This window comes from Helobdella robusta, assembly GCF_000326865.2.
Source record: "Helobdella robusta unplaced genomic scaffold HELROscaffold_148, whole genome shotgun sequence".
NCBI classification, from domain to species: domain Eukaryota; kingdom Metazoa; phylum Annelida; class Clitellata; order Rhynchobdellida; family Glossiphoniidae; genus Helobdella; species Helobdella robusta.
The window spans coordinates 50,405-75,289 of record NW_008703828.1 but is presented as its reverse complement, the minus strand read 5'-3'; the positions used below and the strand labels follow the sequence as shown (position 1 = coordinate 75,289).

Below are 24,885 nucleotides of genomic sequence, written 5' to 3'. Positions count from 1 at the left end.
TTCCAAAGAACGCAGATGAAGAAACTGAGTAGCAACAGGGATCGACTTAACAACAATAAGGAAAAAATTCTAACAATGATATAACTTTTATAATAAATTATTAACTATAATAATTAAAATATTATTAAAAATAATAATTACTTTTAGATATAATAATAACAATGAAACAACGTTGTTTGCTTGAAATTTAATCTAAAAAAATAACGGTTACACACACACATACAGAGAGAGAGAGAGAGACACGCTTTACGATAAATTTAGCTTCCTATATTAAAACTTCCAGAAAAACACAAAAAAATGAAATAAAAACTGACTTTAACAAAAATAAATAACAACAACAACCACAATAACAATGTTTCACTGAATAAATAACAACCACAATAACTGATAGTTTCACTGATAGTAGTTAGTAATATAATAGGAGAGCTATCTTTTACTTTTAAAAACATAAAGATGATAATGACAGAGAGATAAACATAGAGAAAAAGTGAGACAAAGAGTGATATAAGTATATATATATATATATATATAGAGAGAGAGAGAGAGAGAGTATTATTTCAATTTACTCTCAATTTATTAATTTATATATATATATAAATATATAGATAGATAGAGTATTATTTCAATGGCAGATAAATTTTTTCCACGTGTTTGACGATAAGTAGACGGGAAAACATGACAAGTGGCGGACATATGCAACCATTGTTTGTATTGTCTTTTGCATCTTTGTATCTCTGTGTGTACGTTTGTATACGTGTGTATGTACACACATATATAAATATATATATGTCTGTATGTATATAAGTATATTTTGAGACCAAAAACAATTCGTATTCGTATGTATGCGTGAATGTATGTATGTATGTTTGCACGAATTATATTCAGATTTTATATTATTTTTGAAAAATTATTTTAGCGATATCCCTACCTACCTACCAACCAACCAACCTACCAACCAACCTATCTACCTACCAACCTACCTACCAACCAACCTATCTACCTACCAACCTACCCACCGCCTCGTTCAGAGAGGGCCTGTCGTACGAAGAACGAACGGAAAAGTTCATTTTTGCGTGTCGAAGAAATCTGTTCATTATTTTTGTTCGTGCGTACGACAGGGTGGAAAGGAATGAATGAATGAAACCATTGTAGAGAAAATCAGCCTCAATTTGTGCAACGTGCGCTCGTACAAATGCAAACGCACATACATCCACACGCACGCACAAACACACACAGATGCAAATAAAAAATAGCCGGATCATAGGTAATAATAAAATTAGGACCAGGATATCAATGCAACACAATACATCCATCTACGTAATTGAATCAGTCTTTATCGTTAGAATTCTCAATCAATTACTAATTACTTATTCATTAATTAATTATAGTAGTATTGATACAAACACACACGTCACACATTCATACATACAAGTTGACAGCCGCAAAAATATAAATCCTTCATCAACTTTTCAAAAATTTGCCTCTCAGTTGAGAAATTTAAATTACATTTCAATTAAACTTACAGTAGGTTGAAGTCCGATTTACAGTACAAACAAACACTAACAGAAAGTTATGAGAATGTTTCAATGAACTATCATCTTTCATTATAAATAATTCAATAGAGATTTCTCTCCTACCTACAACTCTGCCATAGAAAAACATTCCTAAAAACTCGGCATTTTAAGGTAATCACATACATACAGATAAAGAGATGCAAAATACACACACACCCATCTCTCACACACTCACATACGTACACACAATAATACAATAACATGTCGCAGCCATTATTTATAAAATGACCACACGAGGTCAAATCAGACAACATCACAATCATACATACAAACCCAAAGCACACATACATACAAACAAACAAACATACATACATATAGATATACGTACACACATACATACGTGCAGACATAAACATACAGATATACAAACAAAGAAAACCTGAAAACAGCGTTTCATTTGGTAGAAAGATAAATGACTGGATGACTGAACCAAACATTTTGAACATACATCACAATTTAACTCTCCCATATTTTGATTTTATCATTATAATTATTATCGTTGTTGTTATTACATCAAGCAGATAGACAGACGGTTTTAATAACAACAGTGTCTGTCTGCCGTTCATACAGAATGATAGATTGAAAAAATTGACAACTGAATGAAAGACAGAACCATTATATATATATATATAATATAGATATAATAATAATATAATAATAATAATATAATATATATATGTATGTAAGTATATATTTCATTAACACCTTTTTCTCCTATTGACAATTTTATTATATTTTTATTCTAATTTATTCTCGTTATGTTATCATTGAGAAGCTATTTTGAGTTGCGCGGTGACCGAGCCACAAGAATTAATTTTCTTTTTTTGGTCTCCGAATCGTTCATGCTTTTGTTTGATTGAATAAAAGTGATTTGATTTATATACCTATATATATATATATATATATATATAAATATATATATATATATATATATTCATTCATCAATAAAAAAAGAAGATTTGGAATACCATTAAGTAAAAAACTGATGGCTAATTTAAGGGAAAAATATTTGTCAAAATGATGATGACGACGATGATAGCAATGATTGTGGTAATGATGATGATAGTCGCGATGATGATGATCAGTAAGGAACCACACTAGAAATCTCTAAACGAAATTGAAAATAAATTTTGACAGTAAAAGATACATTTCATTGCGACGCCATTTTCAATAACATTATCATTCAACATAAACAATAATGCACAAATGCGATAACGAAACATAATTTTTTCAATTGTACTAATACTTTGTAAACATAATTAGAGTAACAAATATATATATATTTGAATATGTACGTGTATGTATGTGTGTGTGTATATACAGTAACAGTAGTGTAGTATAGATGACAATAATTCAAGTACTGCTAATACACCATGTAACAAACAACAACTTGACGATGATAAAATGTTGAAAATGTTTTTAGCAGTGTAAAAAAATAAAGAATAAAGATGATAGATGGATGAAAATTTTATGCGCTCATTATATCATATGAAATTGCAACAAAAAAACATCTAGCCAGTGAGTGTAATTTAGAAATAACAAAATTATGACTATACAATTGAGACATATAAACATAGACACATACACACACACAAGCACATCCATATAAACACGCACATATTTACACATTATAGATTTGCTATTAAAGAATAGATAGATAGATACGTATGTATACTGTTCACGATGAAATGAAGGTAAAAAAGTTAAGAAGTTAACACACATGTAGTTAAACATCTAACACTAGATCAATGTTAAATAAACTATCAAATCTTCAATATAAAGAAGATTTTTAGTACGATTATTATGAACAGCTTTAGTTAATTTGAAATGTTATATATCAACACAATAGTGAAGGGGCATTGGATAAAGAAGCCGAATGTACCTAACTGCTTGTGAATGAAGAAGAATATGAAACGTATTCACCGCATTATTAGATGTCGTCAGGTTTTGAAATCTACGTTCACAGTTAAACAACCATTCATTCATTCATTCATTCGTTCATTCGTTCATTCATCCATCGATTCGTCTATCCATCTTTTTGATTTTAGTATGCATGATCTTAACGGATTTCAAGAAAAATGTTGACAGGACAAATGAAATAATGTTAATAATATAAAAACGTATATATAAATGCTGTGACGACTTGAAAACCAGGGATAGAAAAGAATACTTATTCTTGATTTTATATGTAAATTTCATTAAATTAATCACACACACATACACACACAATTCGAAATATTATTATTTATTTATTTATTTATTATAATATTATAGTTTTATTATTTTATTATTATTACTCTCCTAACTCAAAAAATTCCCTCCATGAAACTAGTATCCAACTTTCGTATCATGTAACTCATGAAGTTGACAAACCTAGCATCAATATTATCACCATCTTCGCATTTACTTTCCATGTTTTTGAATTCTTTGCCCCCATGAATTTCAATACTTTTGAGTTCTTTGCTCATGCGGCCAAAGAAACAAATGGAAGCAAATGTGGAGGACAACATTTTTAGGTTGACCTTATTATGCTGTAAGTTCTCCGGTGCAACGAATATCTAAAAAAATGGAGAAATATTTAAATAAAATTTGATTCAAAATGATAAAAATATAAAAATCTATAAATTATTCCAAAGCCACTGATTGTTTAACGAAAAATTTGAAAAAATGAAAATAAATAAAACACCTGTAAGAATCTGATCAGATAAGCAAGAACGTTCCTTTTAAGAATTGGCAACTTTTCAAAAAACTTTTTTAATCTCATTCCACTTTTGACCCTAGTTCTACCATCATCATCATCATCCTCACTTGGAAGATCACCATCATCATCATCGTTCGGAGGATCATCCTCATCAAGGCCACTTGCCTCAGTGACAAACTTATGGAACTCTTCTGGTATGAGAGGCCAGTAGAGTTCGGACAGCCAGACCATCAACAAGTTGATGAGGAGATGAACCTCGCTGTTGGTGCCAGTGAAGCTAGTGCTGCATGACACATCAGCAGTGACACGCACATCACTGTTGTGCGAACTGGGAGGGGTCCACCTCCACTGATCAATCGCCATTTTTAATCTGGTCATGTCTTCAACTGGAGATTCAGTTCTGTGTTGATTCATTGATTTTTATAAGTAGTAAGTAGTAAATAACAGCAACACTAATAAGAATAAGAATAATAACAACCTGAACACCCCCTGAACTTTTGAACCGTGTAGCGTGAGCACCCCTTCGACCAGGGCGGTCAGTAACCACGGCAAGGTGTGGTGCGGCTGCATTTCTTCCTGTATGATCATCACCTCCTCCAGACTGACACCAAACATAGACGGCTGGAATATCGTCGTCTGTTTGTTTGTTTGTGGGGGTGACGATGATGACGACGACGACGATGATGATGTTGTTGTTGTTGTTGCTATTCATGACAATCACGAAAAAATCTTTTTGAATTCAATGAGAACAGATTTCAAAACTAAACAAAGCTAACCAGGATCTCCTCCACATACTCATCAGTTACTTTCTCTAGCTTATTGTTATTATTATCGTTGTTGTTGTCGTAGTCGTCGTCATTAACATTATTATTATACGAGTGGCTGTCCATGTGTAACATGAATCTAACAATTCTTTGCTTGCAGTGGTTGATGTAAAGCTGTACAATTGCCTGTATGTATGAATTAATGTATGTATGTATGTATGTATGTTTGTTTGTTTGTATGTTTGTTTGTATGAATGAATGAATGCATGTATTTATATATGTATGTGTGCGTATTTATATACAAAAATTATAAAACCCCACTAACGTTTGAACCAATCGAATTGCAGTTGTTATTTTTAGAGATGAAAAATTCCAGGAAGGAAAGAATTTGATAGGATGGTTGCAATATGGAAATGCTAATGGCCATAAGTTCCCAACCTTTTAGTAAACTTTCTCTAGAAATAAATGATTTTAGTATATTATTGAAATATAATTATTGTTATAAATAATTTTAAAATTGTATTTAAATGAGGAAATTATGAAAAAAAAAACTTGGAATGACACCAACTGCCTGGGATTTAAATGCAACTGTTTGGCAATCTGCAAATAAACTTCATCAACGAGATCATTATCAGGAGTGAAAATTTTTCCACCATCGTTATCATCATCGCCAACAGAAAGCACGACGTCGCCATCTTCACTTACGTTTGGATTGCCTAATTTCAGACACTGGTTGATGATGAGTGTGGAAAGTTTAATCTGCTCCTTAGTTATTCTAGTGCTACTCAGATTATCAACTTTACAATTTGATGCGGACGTACGAGGTGATGGTGTCGTTGCTGACGTCACTGCAGTTATTAATGATGACGATGATGATGTTGTTGTTGTCGGTTGTACATCTTGGACCGGTGTTTGAGATTTACTCGTAGTTGATGTTGTTGTTGATGTTGATGATGTTGTTGTTGCTGTTGTTGATGCAACGCAATCTCCCATGTACAAGCGAATGCTATCGAATATGCAGAGCGACTTTTTAACGAGGGATGGATTGGTGGAACAGATTCTTGTCAATGGACGTGTGATGGCCTCCTAATATGAAAAAGAATTATTTTATTTCTTTCAAGAACAAGAATAAGTAAATAAATAATTATATATAAATAATAACAAAATGATAAAAGACGAAACCAAAATTACTTGGGTAAAAGACAAGATTTGAACGAGTTCACGGAACCATTTAAGGTCGACATCATTATCATTACCGCCTCTCCCGCCAACACCATTACTATCATCACCACCTACGACTTCCTCATCATCATTATCATCATCACCTCTGCATTTGTCACCATCAGCACTCGTTGAAGACTTCGTGTTTAAAATGAAGAAAATACTCTTAAACATGCTAACATTAGCAGACTCTTTAATGTCATAAACTTGTTGCTGATGTTGTTTATGATGATAATGATGTTGATGTTGTTGTTGCTGGTGCTGGTAGTAGTGCTCTGGATCACTTTTGCTGCTGAAGAACTGGTTGTCAGCCACACTGTTACTGTTATTGTTGTTAATAAGAGCAGAGGACATCCTCGTAACGCCAGGTGGGTAAGTTTTTGTAGTGGCCGATTTCAACAACGCCATTCTGTCATCATCATCGCCATCATCATTGTTGTAAAGATTCTCCTGCTGATGGCGTTGCTGGCGCTGCTGTTGCGGTTGCCACGGTGGCCACTGTTTTTGTGGTGGCTGCTCTGGTGGAGGTCTCGTGCAACTGAAATGCTGCTGCTGCTGCATGATTTGTTGCTGCTGGAACATCAGCAACAGATTCTGACTTGCATTTGAGTTCAACGAACTTTTCCTCACCTCTTTCGGAGAGAGGCTTGAGAATGGACTGAATATGTCTGTGACTGTATGATAGATGAATGGATGGAAAAATGAGTAAAGTAAATGGGTGAAGAGATGAATGAATGAAAGAGTGAACGAAAAAGATGGATGAATAGAAAAATAGACGAACGTAAAAACTGATCAGTGAATGACAAAAAACTATTTAAATCAAAACAACTTACACTGAGACTCTCTGCTATTAATAGAATCCTGTGTTGAAGTTGAATAGTTGTTGCTGTTGTTGTTTCCAGCACCTGCCCTACCTGCTGACTCTTTCTTTACATGACCTCTGTTGCTGCTTGACTTAATTATGTCACTTGACACAGTTTCCTTGGAAATAATTGGCTCGTTGGATGATGGGTATCTACTTTTATATCTGCACTTTTTCTTATTGGACAGAGATAATTTATTTGAAAGCATCTGTGAGAAAAAGTGTTCATCATCGTTGTTGTCCTCATCTTCTACTTCCTCCACTTCATCACCATCCTCATTCCTGCATAGATCATCCTCAAAATCTCTAACTTCATCGTAATCATTCTCATCATCAACGATTCGTGTGCCACTTCCTCCCCGATGACAGAGATCTAGGGATGTGCTGTTGATGTTGTCGCTGCCACTAACGATGCCCTCATCTTCAGCCAGGGTATGGTAGTCATAGGGTGTTGATAAAATGTTGTTGCTGTATTGTTGGTTATCAACTGAATGCTGTTGTTGTAGTTGTCGCTGCTTGTGATGTTGTTGCACATTTTTCAGCAACAATTGTTGATGTTGGCCGATGTATCTGTCATGAACAGTTTCACTTAGTTGTCTTAACGGTTTCACAAATTTTGTTGACCTTTGGGATGCAATATAAAACTGAGACTGTTGCTGCTGCTGATGTAACTGTTGTTGTTGATGTTGTTGTTTAAAAACGTTACCAAAATCACGATTTTGTTGTTGTTGCAGTTGATGTTGTTGAGTGAACAACACATCATCTTTTTGTGATAATTTCAAGTACTGATTGTGAGATTTTGGGTGTTGATTTTGTTTGACGACAATTTGTTGAAACTGCTGCTGCTGATGTTGTTGTGGATGCTGCTGCTGTTGATGCTGTGGCTGTTCTTGATGAATCTGATTAGTGGGAGCCATCAAAACAATCGGTGACTTCCTTAACATCTTGTTAGCAGAGTTCGACCGACAACCAAGAAATGATGGATTGGTTCTTGGGAAGGCTCGAGTCTTCAGCTTTGTTTGTAGCATAGAAGGGGGTGGAGTAACAATTGACAACAACGATGTCGACCGCTGTTGTGGCTGTTGTTGCAGTTGTTGGTAGAACATCGTCTGTGGTAGTTGTTGTGGGGAGAAATTATGCTGCTGCAGCTGCTGTGCTATCGACGACACATGCTGAGGTTGTTGCTGGTAGTTGGGAGAGGGATTGTGTTGTTGTTTTTGCTGCAGGGCTTGTAACATTTGCTGTCGTTGTTGAGATAACAGATCAACGAAGCAATCAATGGGCTCGTCATAAACCGCGCATCCACTTTGATCTACGACATTCGGATGGAAAAACAAGGACGATGATGAGGATGGAGATGATAATTTCAAGTTTTGCTTATGTAACAATTGCTGCGATGTCGTCGTCATCACAACATACTCAGGCAGCAGCTGATCATAGTAGGATGAAGAAAAGTCTTGCAAGTCATTGCTACTGCGGTCTAAGATGACGTTGTTGCTGTGCTGTTGTTGTTGCTGGTGTAACACAGGGGATATGTTGTACTTGGCATTAAAACGCTTGTTGAATCTGTCGCAGTCCTCATAAGTATACCTGCCGCTGTTATAGAACGGCAAGCAAAAGAAATGATGATAGAAAATGAATTATAATATTAGCAAATTACAATAATATTATAAATATTCATCTATGAAAAATCCTCACTCAAAAAATGCTGATGCTCCACTCATGTTATCGATGGCATGGCCACTCCCACACAATAATTCTTCAATCTCCCAATCATTTGCATATATTGAGGAATCAGACAGCTTCAAATTTCTTCTCACGCTACTGATGTCATCACTATTGATGTTGGCGATGTTACTAAAATGTTGATGTTGTTGTTGTAATAACTGTTGTTGTTGTTGTTGTTCAGTAAACATGGTTGTTGATGGTGATGGTTTCGAAGGTAGAGGCAGTCTTGGTGATGTGGCGGTTTTATTATGCTGCTGAAGTTGTTGTTGTTGCTGAAGTTGATGTTGTTGTAGCAGTTGATGTTGTTGTAGTTGCTTTTGTTGTTGGATAATTACAGATGGTTTAAGTTCTTTCTGCAGGATGGAAATTAAATAATAAAAAGTAAAAAACAACACTTGAACTTAAGAATGAAGAAATGCTCTGACAAATAACAAAAACATTAACAGGAGAAGCAGCACAAATAATAATGAAACAATATAAAATTTGAGAAATTTATCAGATAAGATGTGCTGATAACATGGAACAATTTTTATACAAGGATGTTTGGATGTAGAATAAGGAATGAAATACATACATGAATACATAAGCATACAGCATACATAAGCATACACAAACACAATTTTTATTTTCTTCTTAAAATACATATGTGATAAATAAATTCATATACACATTCAATGAGTATGCTCAATTATAATGCCTAACTTTTCATTCATTCATTGCATTCATTCATTAATTCTCTTCTTTACTCATATGTCCATTTACTTTTTTATCCATTCCTTTACTCTTTCTTTTCTTTCATTCTCTCATTCATTCATTCATTTGTTTCTCCATGTGCCATATAGGAGAAGCATTCTTAATTGATTCCATAGCATGACTTGTCACAACAATCATGACAAACTATCTAAAGAAAGAAAGAAAGAGAGAGAGAGAGAGAGAGAGAGAGAGAGAGAGAGAGAGAGATGAAGAAAAAAAGAGATGAGAATGGAAACAGAGAGACAAATCCACCCACACATTTGCACACATTATCACAAGTACACGTTCAGACATACAGACAGATATTACATTTTTACACAAAACCAGCAACTACTAAAATAATGAACAATCCTATCATACTACAAACAGAAACGTACATACATACGCACATACACACACACACACACATACGCGCAAGCGTATACAAACATACGCACACACGCACAAGCGCACACACACAGAAAGATATGTACATTAAAAAATAATCTACAAACACTTTACTTTAATTGCAGTATTCACAGCCCTCTTAGCTCCTGATGTTGTTACTACTACTACTGATGATGATGATGATGTTGTTGTGGGAAGTGATGATAATGATGATGGTGGAGGAAATGATGATGATGAGTGAGTCTTAGTCACAGATGTATTCTGTCTAAGTGTCTGAAAATTAAGTAAACAAGTAACTTATTTATTAATATAGCATACACTTCAAATGGAATTAGCTTGTTACTGTTAGCTGATCTGGCTTCTATACTTACACAATACATCCCTTATTGAGTCTAAAGCAGTTTTTAATTTTATGTTAAAAAAATTTAATGACTTTGATATTTGTAATGGTTACTATGTATCCTTTAATAAGTCAGAAGCAACTTTTATCATAATGAAATGACCTGCAGCTTAGCGAGTGGTATGATGTTGATGGCGTTTGGTTTCTGCCAGAGAGTTTCTTGCAGACAGGCATTGTAGTAATAAAATCTTGCAGTGTTCTTGTCGTACAGCTCCCACCACTGATTCTCATCTGTCCTCTTACTTTAAAATAAATAAAATCAACTGATCTTACTTTAATTTATATTAATTCAGTTTAAATTTAACTTATCAACAATGACGTAAGTAACTATAACTAAGAGATAATCAAATCAAAAATTTAACAAATGTTTTAATAAATAATCATAACTTTAACAATTAATTTATTTAAATATAAATAACTTGAAATTTCACAAAATTGGCAAAATAGAAGAATGAACTAACATTTGTACCCCGGTGGGTGCATTCCATTGCACAACTCCTGTCTCCAAGTTTGCGTACATCTTTGCCTTTGTCCTAGGATCTGTTATTTCAATCCACTCCCAACTTTCAAATTAGTGATAATTAACAAAAATTAATATTAGTATTAAATTAACTATTTTTTAAAAAGATTTAATTTTTGTATATGTCGGTGTCATGGTTACGTGACCCGCCTGTCAGTCATCAATTTTCATTTTCTCTTGAATGATCATTTAAAATTAAATACATAAAATATTAAAACAAATTAATATATGAATAACATAAACTTTTATTTAAATTGTTCATTTACTAATCCTAATTTATGTACTTAATTTTAATTTAAATGTAAGTTAAACTTTTTTAAATAAATTAAATTCTAAACAATTAATCAGTAAATTAGGAATCATATAATGAAAAATAAGATAGACTTACATCTCTTCAGCAGACATTTTTAAAACTTTTTTTATTTTAAAAACAATTATAGAATTATAAAATTAATTATTATAATTTATAATAAATAATTAATTAATTAATAGCTGAGATTAGATCACTCTTGGTTCCGCCACAAGACTTATGGAGAATTTAAAAATTGAAATATTATTTACAAATCCGCGTTTCGATTTAAAAATTACATCGTAAACGGTCTGCCGCTTTACCAACCCATTTTATTAATCTTTATTTTTTCGCTAGCTTCCCCGAAATAAAAACGGGAAACAGCTTTTTAAGCATAAAATTTAAATCGTCTAAAAGTTAATTCAAATAAACAGACACACACCAAATAATTATTAGATAATTATAGGTAGAGTCTGGGTTAAGAAAAATTCATTTCATCAATAAAGTGACATAACTAAATCAAAAATTGATGTCTTAAGAACAAATTATGCATAAAATTTCGTGATTAAATGCACGTCATAGCCCACAACGCAGCCTCAATCAAGTAGTAACAAGAACTGAGCCATTAATCACTAATAAGGTAGACATTCTATGATAAAAATCTTCAGATCCAAAAATTGTGCTTAAAATTTTTAAAGAATTTACATAAATAAAGAAATAAATAAACATTCATGTAAGAATAAAATGAATTAATCTGAATATAGTAAGTGATAATTCGTTTGTTGTGCATTATAACATACAAAACAGTTATGATTATTACCATTTATAGAATATAATTAACAATATTAATCTGAAATATAATAAATATGAATGAGTACCAGTCACCAGCTGCAACCAAAAATTATAACAGTAATAATATCAATAAAAACAATATATAAGAAAACGAACATAACTGATGACTGAAAATAATATATTTATTAATTTATATATTTATCACATACAATCATATTAATGTATATAGCAACATACAATCTCGAAGTGGCTTTTGTATTACTTAAGCAAACATTGATAAACAAAGTCATGACTCAATAAACGTAAATGAAAGAAAGAGAGAGAAAAGAATGGGTGAATGAATGTAAGATTTAAAAAAATTATTTAAGAACGAAATAAGTCAACTATATATACAATTAATTAAAATATTTTAGCTAAGCGTTTAAGAGAAATTTATATTATACAGAACCATAATGTTGCATTTAAGATAGATAAATAAATGTTACTAGTACTTTAATACTTACCTCATACATTAACATATTAAAATGACTGAAACAAAAGTTGAAATATTAATAATAGTAACAAATAAATTATAAAAATAATATTAAACGTAATGATTGTTAAACGTTGCTTTAAAGTGTCAATATTAACATTTAAAACACGAATGAAAAGTATTAGTTCAAATTAACTCACCAAAAAAATATTTAAAAAGATATCTTCATGTTAGCCAATGAACATTTATATTTTGAAAACAACGTTGCAATTGGTTAACAATCAATCAACCAACCAAAAATAATTGATTTGGCAAATAAATATTCACATTTTGTCATTGGCTAACAACAGCCACCTGATTGGCCAGAACCTCCGCCCCCAACACCTTGATTGGCGTTTGCCTGAAAGTGCTGTGGTCCTATCTTTATTCCATTGGCCTGATTCAGAAAATAAATAAATAAGTAGAAAAAATTTTTGGTTTGATACCAAAGTCAATGAAATAATGGTCATTGTAACGGACTCACCTCATTGTTGATGTCAAAGACACCCTCTTGGATCTTCTGGTAGATCTCTTTTGCTGTGTTTATAAACGCCTGGGAACAAATGAACACAACAAGCATCACATAAACTGATTGTAATTCATTAATTAAATCACGATTATAATAAAGATAAATAGAAATAAAATAAATTACAAAAAAAATTAATAAAAGGAAGAACCTCCTCAACGTTGGCAGCAGTTTTGGCAGATGTTTCCATAAAAATGAGGCCGTGCTCCCTGGCAAATGCCTCGCCCTCTTCTTTCTTCACGTCACGTCTCGCCTCCAGATCACTGCCAACAATTTAGGAAAGTTTGAGGTTAGAGTAGATTGGTGATTTTGTTAATCTAGAATCTATTAAAAGCAGAAATTCCAAAAATTAGTAACTAGAGAAATTAAAAATTCATAGAATCAATTTTCAAAAAAATTAGCCACCGATAGACCAATCAACTAACTAACTAACCAGCTAGCCAACCAAACCATCTAACCAACCTTTTATTTCCAATGAGCATGATGACCATATTGGAGCTTGAATGTTGTCTTGCATCTTCCAGCCATGTTGTCAAATGGTTGAATGTATCACGTCTGTTATTTTTTTAATTATTAATTATAATTATTAATATTTAATTATTTATAATATATATATATAGAGAGAGAGATAACTTTTATAGAGTTAATTTTCAATCGAATAAATTTTATGAATGTTAAAAATCAATAACTGCACTTAAACAACAATGGTACTATATAGAAAACTACTAATAATAATTATAATAACAACAACAACAACAATAATAATGCACGACCTTGTGATGTCATAAACAAGCAATGCCCCGGCGGCACCTCTATAATAAGATCTTGTTATCGATCTGAATGATTCCTGACCCGCCTTCAAAATTGGAATGAATGATCAAGTGAGTGAATGAATAAATGGATGAATGAGTGATTGAATAAGTAGATGAATGCATGAGTGATTGAATAAGTAGATGAATGCATGAGTGATTGAATAAATAGATGAATGCATGAGTAAATGAATGGATGAATGAATATAACAAACTGTATCCCAGATTTGAAGTTTGATTTGTTTGCCATCAATCCCTATCATTCTAGCTCCAAATTCAACACCTTTTTATAAAATGAAAAAAAAAGAAATAAAGTATAACTAGAGATGGTTTGATGAGAATTTACCTAACATATATTGGCAAGTTAACTAGCAAAATAACAATATAATGCAATGATAACATAAGAACCCAAGACAAACCTATTGTCAGATCATGGACAGGCTGAAAGCGTTTGTCTGTGAACTGCAGAAGCAGACAAGATTTTCCAACACCTTCATAAGTTGAAAAAAAAAATTGTAAAGAATTAAAATTTATAATCAGTAGCAATTCTAAAAAAACAAATTCGAGTATAATATGAATATCATACATATCATTACTATGGCCTTCATTAATGTTTTCGTTGCTAGTCTAAGTGACAGACTCTAGTTACTTATATTATTATATGATATTTTATCTCAGTGAAAACTTCAGAAAATTGAGAGAAAGAGAGAATGAAGGGCAGAGGGAACACTGTTTCAATTTTTAAAAAGTTAGTCATCTTAGTTATTGTTATGGTAGTAAGAGTCAAGTCAAGTAACAGATATAACAGATGTTACGCTTTCATGAATAATTCTACTACAACAATTAAATAAATTACTAATTACATTAAATTACAACTCTAAAAATCATACTAATCAGTTAATTGTTAATCACTGACCAGTATCTCCGATAATAATGTATTTGAAAAGATAGGCGTAAGACATTTTCAAACTTGCACTACTATTAAATTTTCTTTTATGAAACGGCAAAATATGGAAATAGAATAAAAATAAATTGAAAAAAGGAATAAAATGAACAGACGAAATGGGAAAAAGATGAAGAAAAAGCAAATTTTAATATTATAATTATTTCGTCTTGTCACAGTCGGAAATAAACACGAAGAAAATTGTACAAAAGTTAAGTTAAAAGGCTTGTAAAAATGCTTACTTTTCTTTGTGATACTAATTACTATATGTAATTACTTGTGATACTAATTACTATATGTAATTACTATATTATTATAAGTATATGTAATTGTAATAGTAATTAATACATTTATTTGATTTTTACAACGCTTACTTTATCTATGGAAGAATAACATTGATAAAATCTTTGTTTATTAAGGTTAATTTTTACAATGCCACTTTTTACAATTCATTTATGTATGTATATATAAAGTTGGTGGTTTCAATATTTTAGACTTTCTACTTAACACGATTTGGCAGTATTTTAGCAAATTTATTCAATACTACATTTAGCGGCGCTCCCCCAAACGTATTTATTCTAACTATATTATATTATAAGTATAAGCATAAGTATACCATCGACGCTCAATAATATTTCAGCAGATTAGATTATCTTTGGAATAACTTCGTGTGAAAAAATGTTTTCTCTTAAATATCTGGATTATTTTCTGGCCGAAAGTGACATTTCCTTGATAAAAAATGTCAAATCGTTCGTTTTCGAAAATTTGGTATGTTACTTTTTACTTTTTAATTTTCGTTTTTTAATCATTAAATTTTTAATATTATTAAAAATTAAAGTTTTTAAATTTTTAAAATAATTAAATAATTTAATTTACATTAAATTACAACTCTAAAAAACAACAAAAACATTAATGAAGGCCATTAATTGATATTAAATTTTTATTTTTTCAATAACAATTTTATTTACTTAACAATTTTATTTACTTATCTGCTTACAACACAGGGATACTGTCTGCCAGAAAAGGATTTTTATTTGACAGTTGATGGTAAAGTTGTGAATGATGATGCTCAACTGGTGCCTAACAAGTTCTACAGACTGCATCCTCGACTTGTTGCTGGCAAGGGTGGTTTTGGTTCCATGCTCAGAGCTCTGGGGGCCCAAATAGAAAAGACAACAAATAGGGAAGCGTGTCGAGATTTGAGTGGAAGGAGAATGAGAGATGTGAATAATGAGAAAAAGTTCGTTTGAAAATGAAAGCCATTCATTCGTATTATAATTATATTTATTATATTAATTCCAGATTTTAGTACGTTTAATATCTATGATTGTTAACAACATATATTTTATTATAACTAATTTTTTTATTTTAATTTAGGTTGAGAGAATGGACAGCTAAAGTAGGGAAGAATGCAAATAAAGAATTAGAGAAAGCCATAAGAAGGAAGGAGAAGAGAGAGAGGATGAAGAGATTGCCACAGCACAAGTTTGAAGATGAGAAATATTATGAGCAGAAGAAGAAAATTGCAGAAGATTTAAATGAAGCTATCAAATACGGTTTGTAACTATAAAATAACTTCTAGATGTTAGTGATATCAAAGTTTTAAATTCTATCAACATCGAATCAAAACTTGAAAGACTTCACTCTGAAGTATCTATGCAGTAATCAATTTCATTAAGCATTCTGCACTCATTCAACATGATTATATTAATGAATAATAGTTATTCGTTTGAAATTTTAAAAATTCCATTTCACTTATAATCATAAGGAAATTTTTTTTAAATCCTTACAGCATTTGCCAATGGACCAATAAAACGAAAGGCTGAAGAAACTAAATCAAATTCTAAAATTGCCAAACTGTGGCTAGGAGCTGACGTGGATGATACTGATGATGAGGAGGACGATGGTAATGCGACTCACAATAACAATGCTACCACTGGTAACAGTGCTTGTAGTAGCAGCAGCAGTTGCGGTGCTAGCAAGGTCGGCGCTGAAAATGAGGATGGTCCATCTTGTAGTGGTGGTCATAATGTCCCCTGTTCATCAAACTCAAACCTGGCCATCATTGATGGTGAGGATAGTGATGATGATTGTGATGAAACTGACGATAGTGACGATGATGAGGATGATAATGCAGAGGATCCTATTATAAATGACAACAATGATTATTATAAAAATGTTGAGAGACCACAATTGTATTCATCATCACCAACATCAACAATGGCGTCATCATCTGCAACAACGTTATCGTCATTAGCAACCTCTACACAACAAAATGGTCAACAAATAACTAATGCAATAAATGAAACAGATAAGAGGATTGATGATGATAATAGCAACAAAAATGTTAATCCTACATTAACTGAAACAAAGCCCACTGCCACAGAAACAACACCATCGTCGGCAGCACAGCCTACCCCTGATATAAAGGTGAACCTAAATGATTACAATTCCCCAGAGGAACTGGCCGAATTAGGGATGGAAGTTCTTAAGAAGGAATTGACGGATAGAGGATTGAAGTGTGGCGGAACTTTGATAGAGAGAGCAAGCAGATTGTTCAGTGTTAAAGGGCTGAATAAAGATAAAATCCCCAAAAAATTGCTTGCCAAAAAATAATATTAACGATATTAATATCATATTTTTTCTTGTTTATTTTTGGCGTGAAATAAAAAAAAAACTTGGGAAATTTTGTTCCGTTTGACCTCGTTATAATTTTCTATCAAATTTCATGAAATATATACGCGCACTAAACAAAGCCGTGTCTGTGACAGTGTTTGAATGCAGTCTCAGGTGAAATCATTTCTCTCTAGTCTAGGACGCTTCAATTCACGGCCAAAATTTTCGATACCTATCTTTATTTTTAAAATTTTTATAAAATATCATTTTAAAATAATTACAATGACAAAATCGTTAGTTATATACATTTTCTTTCAAATTTTTCGTCTATAGACCTGAAATAACCAAAAAAGCCCGTCATCGGTTTAGCAAAAATTTATTAACATTTTATTCAGTGATATTAAAGTTAACATTAAAAAGGTTTATATGGTTGCCAACGTTAATTTTTGTACAAAGTGAAGGCACAGTAAATGAAGTAAATAAATCTGAATGTTATTAAGCGATGAGTGAAATAAAAAATTACTTTTATGCAAAAATAATAATAATAAAACCATAAAAGTAATTAGAATAATAGTAATAATAACAAGGGCAATAACAATAAGAAATATTAACGGTTAAAAATTATTTATAGATACACCTGTAATTGAAAAATTTTGTATTCACAATGGAAGAATTGAAATATACAATATTAATAAAAATATCAAATAATAATTATTATTAAATAATAATAATTATTATTATATCTTGTAATCAATTAGGCCGTTATCATCAGCTGATCTTATCATATCACAGAATAATGATGATTCTACCTATAAAAAATGAAAATAAATTCTGTTTTTAAAAATTAATTAACTTAAAGCCAACCTAGTTTTCGCAACAACCTGACGCAAATACTAACAATGAGTTTGTATTCACAAGTGGTCGATTCAACCAGGTATAGAGAGATTGAGTTAGACATCTTTCCCTGGTCTGAGCAACTATGAATATGATGAATAATATTTTTAATTATTACAATATGAAATTATCACAAATGACTGCTGAAAATAGTCAAAAAATATCTGCAAAACCAACTCAAATCTGACTTCAACCATTCTATTCTTCTTCACCTCCTCGCAATAATCACCGTCTCCATATAAATTATACAGGGACCTATTTAAATTTCATTTTAATTATTAATAATAAAAATAAATAATTAATAATAAACTCGTAGTATAACTTTTATAACAACAATAATAACAATTAAAACGTTTTCTCATTAACTCTCATTAACAATAAATATAATAACATAAAAAAGTAGAGTTAATGTATTTGGTAATAAATAATTATCTATTAGCAACAATTAAAATAGAATAAATTCATGCATATCACGCATTCAATAAAAATTATTATCCCTATAAATATGATCGTTACTTTCTTTCGCTATATGGCTTTGGTTTTTTGTAAGAATTAGAATTGACCCATTGTAAATGTTTCTCTTCATTCCAGACTCCTAATTTTATTTCCCTTCTGAAGTCATGTTCCTTTCACAAAAAATAATTATTTTCGATATTTTGTTAAAAAAAACAGTTTTAATAGAAAAATAATGGCCAAAAAAGGTTGAACAGATGTATGAGATTTTTAACAGAATATAAAGACGGGTTTTAGAAATTGGTTTCACTTGTATGAAGTAATAGTCTGTAAGTTTTTTAATTGATATGTAAGTAGGTAAGTATGTATGTATGTATTCAAGTTCGTATGTATGTATAACTTATGAATGTATGTTTGCATATATGTAAGTAGGTAAGTATGTATGTATTCAAGTTCGTATGTATGTATAATTTACGAATGTATGTTTGTACATGAGGTGCTAGCGTCACTAACGTCATGATACTGCCTGATGAACTTTCCAAAGCAGAACTCATGCTTCCACCAACCAGTTCCCTAATTTTAAAAAAAAACGTGTCACTAATATTTTAATATTTATTAATACAATTTTTTCAAATATTAAAAAATGAATTCACTCCTTCGATGCAATAATCTCCACTCAAAAATTCCCTCAGTATGTGTTTGCTGGATGGAGGAATGCTGAACACAGAGTCCATGTCTACATGCTTCTCTACAAAATTGAAAAAATTAACAACTAGAAAGTAATAAGTTTACAAATTTGTTGAGAGAAAAAATTGAGAAATGACTTGAAATTTTATCAAATCTGAAGTAAGTATGATGGATAACATCGTAAAAACTAACAGACCTACAGTGAAAATAAAGGAGTGAAATGAAGTTTGAAGTACAAATCAACTTGTGATACAACCTATAACATTGCTACCACACCTTTTGGTGTTGAGGTTGTCGTAGCTTCAGCTGCTCCTGTGTCTGTTTTCAGTTGTTGTGGCTGTTTAGTTTTATCGCCACTACCAACATCGTCGTCGTCGTCGTCGTCATCTTCGTCGATTAGTGTTTGCACGTCTAGGATTGTGTTTAGTATTTGCTGGTGCTGGGCGGGTGAAAGTTTACAAACACAAAGAAAAATTATTTAAAAGTAAATGCTATGTTAAAAGCTTAGACTAACCTCTTTAAAGTTTACAAAATAATAAAAAAACTTACACGAAGAGAGTGACTAATAAAAATGAATTTTATACTAAGAACCCAAACTAGCCTCTTTGTTGTGTTTAGCGAATGCATTACTAAATTGCAGCTCCCTTAGATTTGATGGTAACATGGGGGAGTTCCCGACCAAATGGCAATCTATTGTATGTACCTCACTCTTCCTAGGTCTAAGTTGAAGAATTAAAATACGTAGTTGTAATATTTCATTATACTATTCATCCATCAACTCATCCGTTCATTTGTATTAGGTTCATATCATTCATTCATTCGTTCATTCATTCATTCATCACCAATTCACTCATTCATTCCCCTAATTCACCGACCCATAAGAAGGATGTTGGCAGAGATGTTTAGTAAGTACGACGATCTCGTACTCACAGGAAGACGTTTCTTTCAATTCGTAAATCTCATTACTACCGCCAGAGTAACAAATAAATTGTATGTGTGACCTTCTCGGCTGACCTGTGAGGTCACAAACGCTGCCATCTTCGTACACGACCTCATAGTATGGATATTCAACTCCCAATACCTTCTAATGATTCATGTGCAAAGAAAATTTTGTGCTAGAAAAGTTTGAGAATATTGAATGAAAATTTTGTAAAATAGTTGATGTTAAGTGCTTGAAAGGAAACTTTATGCCAGTTAGTAAATAGTAATCAACAGTATGAGGGTGAATGTTATCAAATATTTTCATCATTATTTGAGTAAGAAAGGTAGAGAGATAACTTTTTTCTTTGGGTGAGCAATGCTTTTTCCTTCATCTCTATCTTTCCTTGCTTTCTCTAAATCTTCAAATGTGAAAATGAACAAAGAAAATAAAATTATTTTCAAAATTATCAAATTTGCAGCTTAGTTCAGCATTTAAAAAAAGTGTTTAAAATGTTTTTGATGAGTGTGTGAAGTTGCTGGTGCTTAATGCTGAATGAATCTCCAGCTTGCCTGCCAACCTTTTTTATATTTCTCTCTGCTGTATTTGCCAAGGTAATATTCTTGCACTTTCAATGGCTGTGAATGTGTATATAAGTATGTATTATGTGTGTGTGTGTGTGTGTGTGAGAGTTATTTGTAAGGAGTGGCATACCTACGTATTATAACAATAATATTATAGTTATATTATAAATCAGTTATATTAAAAATTTAAAAAAATTATAAAATTTGAGCAAATAATTTTTGATTTTAATAGTTTGAGACATAAAGTCATCACTTTTCCAGACTCTCTTTCTTCGTGAAACTGCCTGATATGTTTGGAGTGGCATAACTCGTATGTCCAATAAATTTCTAACTATTGAAAAAGTAAAATTTAGAAGATAAATACATTAAGTTCATACATGTCTTTATGCTTACATACATGTATGTATATATGTTTGACAGCAGGTTTGTTTGTATGTATGTATGGGTGTTTGTGAGGGGGATGTAAGTAAGTGTGTATAATACTAACTCTATAGGTACAAATGTCATCATCTAACAAAGGCCTGAGATATTCTAATTCAAGGCTGGCTGATGAAAATTGTTCTTCATTCTATGAAAAAAAAATTATTTCAAATAATTTAAATGTACACAAAATAATTTTAATAAAGTTGAGAAATATAATTATTTGACCATAAAGAAATAATAATTTATAATTATTTTTCTCAATAGATTAACATTAAATTATTTTATTGTTAATGGATTAAGCAATCCACAAACTTTTAGTCTTGTTTTCTCATCAATAACTTCTGGCAGTGTACACTGATATGTTTCTTGGTTGTTTGTTGTCAGGATTATGTTTTCTTTCTAAAAAAAAAGCCATCAGAAATCATTATAGAAAATTTGATTTATGATTATTTTTACATTTATTTTAATATTTATTTATTTTACATTTACAATTAGTCTAGGAGATAACTGACTGGACCTGGATGTTTTATCACCATCCTGACCCACGATTGATTTTTTAAGGGGTCATTTTCATTTTGTTAACAATCTCATTATTAACAATAATAAATTATATTATTTATAAACCTCATCTGTCAGTTGGGCAGTGCTGGGTCCTTTCCAGTTTATTGTGTAGAAAGAACTGTCAAAAAAACTTTCGAACCCTAGAGCGGAATTTATTAAAATTAATAAATTTACGTAAATCTGAAAAGATAACATTTTTTAAATGAAAATGTCGATAAAGTGTCTCTTGGTGATTTTAACTTTATGCTACAGTGAAACACGAAATAAGGTAAAGACTAGGTTTACTTTTAAATACACCTTATTGACACATCAACCGTTAAAAGTAAATTTTGGTAACAAATTTAAATTTTGCCGTAAGCGATAATTGTTAAGTTAAAAACGATAATTCTCTTTCACAAAACTATAAAAATTAATAAACTAATATTTAAAAATTTTGTTTTAAACTACACTTTTTTATTACAAAAACTAAAACGACATTTATGTTCTTAAAAATAATCAAATGAATAATTTTTAAATGCGTTTGGCCCATTAGGTAGACATCCGTTGATTGAACATTACAGGTATGAAAGTTTGGGATTCCTTTGGAATTCCTTTAAAGTTTAGAGTTTAATTGGATATCAATCGGTCGTTTGTGTTTTATTTAAATTTAATTTCAAATATTAAAAAAATCGTTTATTTTGTTAAAAATTATTTGTTAAATATTTTGCAAAATTAAGATTTTAAGTTTTAAATAATCTTCGAAGTGTCTTGTTGTGCCAAGAAGCTAGTATACATACTTTTATTAATTTATTTTTATATTATAATTTAAAATTTTATAATATCAAATTTATATTATTAAAGAAATATAAATACTAGCGTAGTTTTAGCAAAAGTAATTTTTGAATTTCATTTATTTAATATTTCGATTCAAAATTCCATTAAGATTAATAAAGTAAGTTAGATAATTTAGAATTAGAGATGTTGGATAAAGAGATTGAGAAATTGGATTAGAGATTGAGAAATAGTTTAATCAAAGTTTTTCATTTTTTGAATTTAAGTCCAACAAACTAATTTGTAATTCTTTTTTTTTTTAAATGATGACTGGTTTATGATTTGATTGATCATCATCATCATGGTATATTTTTAAAGATACACACACATACACACATCACATACTTATAATTTATTCAGCTTTAAGTTTTAAATTAGCATACTTAAGCATTACAATAAAATAAAAGTAATAATAAGAACTTTCACTCTTGTCTTAGGAGTAGTTAATAAGAATAAGGATATGATATTAGTGGAGGTGTATGTATGTTTGTAAATGTGTTTGTATGTTTTATTCTATGTATGTATGTAGATATATATATATATATATATATATATTGTATCTATATGTAAGTATATATGTATATTGTATGGATAGGTTGTTGACTGATTGGATAGATTTAAAAAGAATGAATGAGTGAATGAAAGCAGGAATGAATGAATAAGTTTATTGTTTACCTTAAGATAGCACAATAGTGTATATAGATTGTATGCATATATATATCTAATATATATGTTGCATACAATCTGAGTGTATGCGTGCATGTATGCGTGTGTGGTATGTGTGGGTTGTTCAGTGATGTTTATAGATAAGAACATGATGAATTGATGAATTTAATTCTTATTTTTTAATATTACCACCACATGACTATATTAGTATTAGTTCAATATTTTCTGAAGATATGCCGGCAGAAAATTCAGGCAGAAGAGCTGATCAAGTGAGTTAATATTTTTGTTATTGCCACACACACACACACACACACACACACACACACACACACACACACACACACATACACGCACGCACCCACTCTCACACACACAAGTCAGACAGACAATAAAACAATCATCACAACATAAACACAGACAAACATTCACATATATATAAATATATAATTGGGGTTAAAGTTCATCATCTTTATCAACACAACTATCATCTTATTAATGGGTTTTTTTCTCATGGTATACACACACACACACACACACACACACACACACACACACACACACACATACTCAAGCATATACACACACATACAAATACAAACATACACACATACAAAAACATAAATTCATATACACAATGTTTAAACATTGGACAGATGCAAACATATAGCCAAGCACAGACATGTGCAAGCCAGCATATGAATTTTATTACATATTCATCATATTTCATTTATATCTATGCTCCATAGATACAATAAACCTTCAGTTACTCTACTTTAGGACAGTTTAATATATACAGTATATATGTATATGTAGAGTCTATGTTTTGGTCTGTATTATCACTCATTCTTTAAATATATGTTTTTTTATCTTTCACTAAATTTAGATTGTGTATAGAATTAGTGTTGGTGTTGTTGTATTTGTGTTGGTTTAGTGAGTTGTAAATTAAGAAATTTAAGTAGGGATGGGATTATATATGAATATATATATATATATATATAGAGAGAGAGAGAGAGAGTTTTAAATTTAAAATAAATCAGTAATAAAATAAGTTATATAAATTCTATAACTAAGTATTGGATTTTTTTATTTTCTATTTTATTCAGAAGTGCCTGGAATTTGGAGTTTAAACAAAACAAACAATTAATTAATAAATATTTAAATAATTTATACCAAAGAATGTAAACAAAACAAATGAATAGATAATTGTATAAATAGATGATACTATTATAAAATGGTTAGTGATTAGTAAGGTTATTGTTGTTATAATAGTGAGATGACTTTTAACAAGGTGCTGACTGTGTGCTGGGTAGCTGTTGAATTACAAAACTTTATTAAATGTTGATGTGTAAAAATGTTAATTTTTAATATTGTATATCAGGGGTGGGCAAACTACGGCCCGCGGGCCACATGCGGCCCGCAAAGCTATTTTATGTGGCCCGCCCGCGTGACCTTGCTCGCTTAATAAAAGGTCGTCAACCAGACATTATGACCA

At 31.0% G+C, this 24,885-nt stretch overlaps 4 protein-coding genes across 4 annotated transcripts; 1 reads left to right on the top strand and 3 right to left on the bottom strand.

Annotated features, from left to right (window-relative positions):
- Positions 1 to 10,478: 10,478 nt before the first annotated feature.
- On the bottom strand, positions 10,479 to 10,949 carry HELRODRAFT_92318 (hypothetical protein; the record flags this gene model as incomplete). Its single annotated transcript, XM_009014970.1, has 2 exons — positions 10,479 to 10,632; positions 10,852 to 10,949. Coding segments are annotated over 2 exons (252 nt in total), but the record flags the coding sequence as incomplete, so codon positions are not given.
- A 631-nt stretch (positions 10,950 to 11,580) lies between these two features.
- HELRODRAFT_105047 (hypothetical protein) lies at positions 11,581 to 14,967 on the bottom strand. The gene is made up of 9 exons (XM_009014969.1): positions 14,754 to 14,967; positions 14,257 to 14,328; positions 14,053 to 14,120; positions 13,802 to 13,884; positions 13,491 to 13,583; positions 13,180 to 13,291; positions 12,987 to 13,055; positions 12,020 to 12,899; positions 11,581 to 11,986 (listed from the first exon to the last, which is right to left on the bottom strand). The coding sequence occupies exons 1-8, from the start codon at positions 14,797 to 14,799 to the stop codon at positions 12,804 to 12,806; spliced, it is 639 nt and encodes a 212-aa protein (XP_009013217.1). The 5' UTR covers positions 14,800 to 14,967; the 3' UTR covers positions 11,581 to 11,986; positions 12,020 to 12,803.
- Positions 14,968 to 15,423: 456 nt separating this feature from the next.
- HELRODRAFT_117195 (hypothetical protein) lies at positions 15,424 to 17,467 on the top strand. Its single transcript, XM_009014968.1, has 4 exons — positions 15,424 to 15,548; positions 15,785 to 16,020; positions 16,158 to 16,336; positions 16,564 to 17,467. The coding sequence occupies exons 1-4, from the start codon at positions 15,459 to 15,461 to the stop codon at positions 17,394 to 17,396; spliced, it is 1,338 nt and encodes a 445-aa protein (XP_009013216.1). The 5' UTR covers positions 15,424 to 15,458; the 3' UTR covers positions 17,397 to 17,467.
- Positions 17,468 to 18,133: 666 nt separating this feature from the next.
- HELRODRAFT_184040 (hypothetical protein) lies at positions 18,134 to 21,892 on the bottom strand (the record flags this gene model as incomplete). The annotated part of the gene is made up of 14 exons (XM_009014967.1): positions 18,134 to 18,205; positions 18,479 to 18,545; positions 18,807 to 18,916; positions 19,257 to 19,316; positions 19,397 to 19,491; positions 19,707 to 19,869; positions 19,945 to 19,946; positions 20,028 to 20,149; positions 20,306 to 20,514; positions 20,709 to 20,770; positions 20,930 to 20,987; positions 21,421 to 21,501; positions 21,669 to 21,755; positions 21,869 to 21,892. 14 exons carry the CDS (start codon positions 21,890 to 21,892, stop codon positions 18,134 to 18,136), a joined length of 1,212 nt encoding a protein of 403 aa, XP_009013215.1.
- Positions 21,893 to 24,885: the final 2,993 nt, after the last annotated feature.

Coding starts and splice junctions, on each gene's coding strand:
- HELRODRAFT_117195 (XM_009014968.1), top strand. CDS start 15,459: ATGTTTTCTCTTAAATATCTGGATTATTTTCTGGCCGAAAGTGACATT. Junction 16,021..16,157: donor GATGTGAATAATGAGAAAAA/GTTCGTTTGAAA, acceptor ATTTTAATTTAG/GTTGAGAGAATGGACAGCTA. Junction 16,337..16,563: donor AAATGAAGCTATCAAATACG/GTTTGTAACTAT, acceptor ATTTTTTTTAAA/TCCTTACAGCATTTGCCAAT.
- HELRODRAFT_105047 (XM_009014969.1), bottom strand. CDS start 14,799: ATGTCTTACGCCTATCTTTTCAAATACATTATTATCGGAGATACTG. Junction 13,056..13,179: donor CTGCTGCCAACGTTGAGGAG/GTTCTTCCTTTT, acceptor ATTTGTTCCCAG/GCGTTTATAAACACAGCAAA. Junction 12,900..12,986: donor TCTTTGACATCAACAATGAG/GTGAGTCCGTTA, acceptor TTTCTGAATCAG/GCCAATGGAATAAAGATAGG.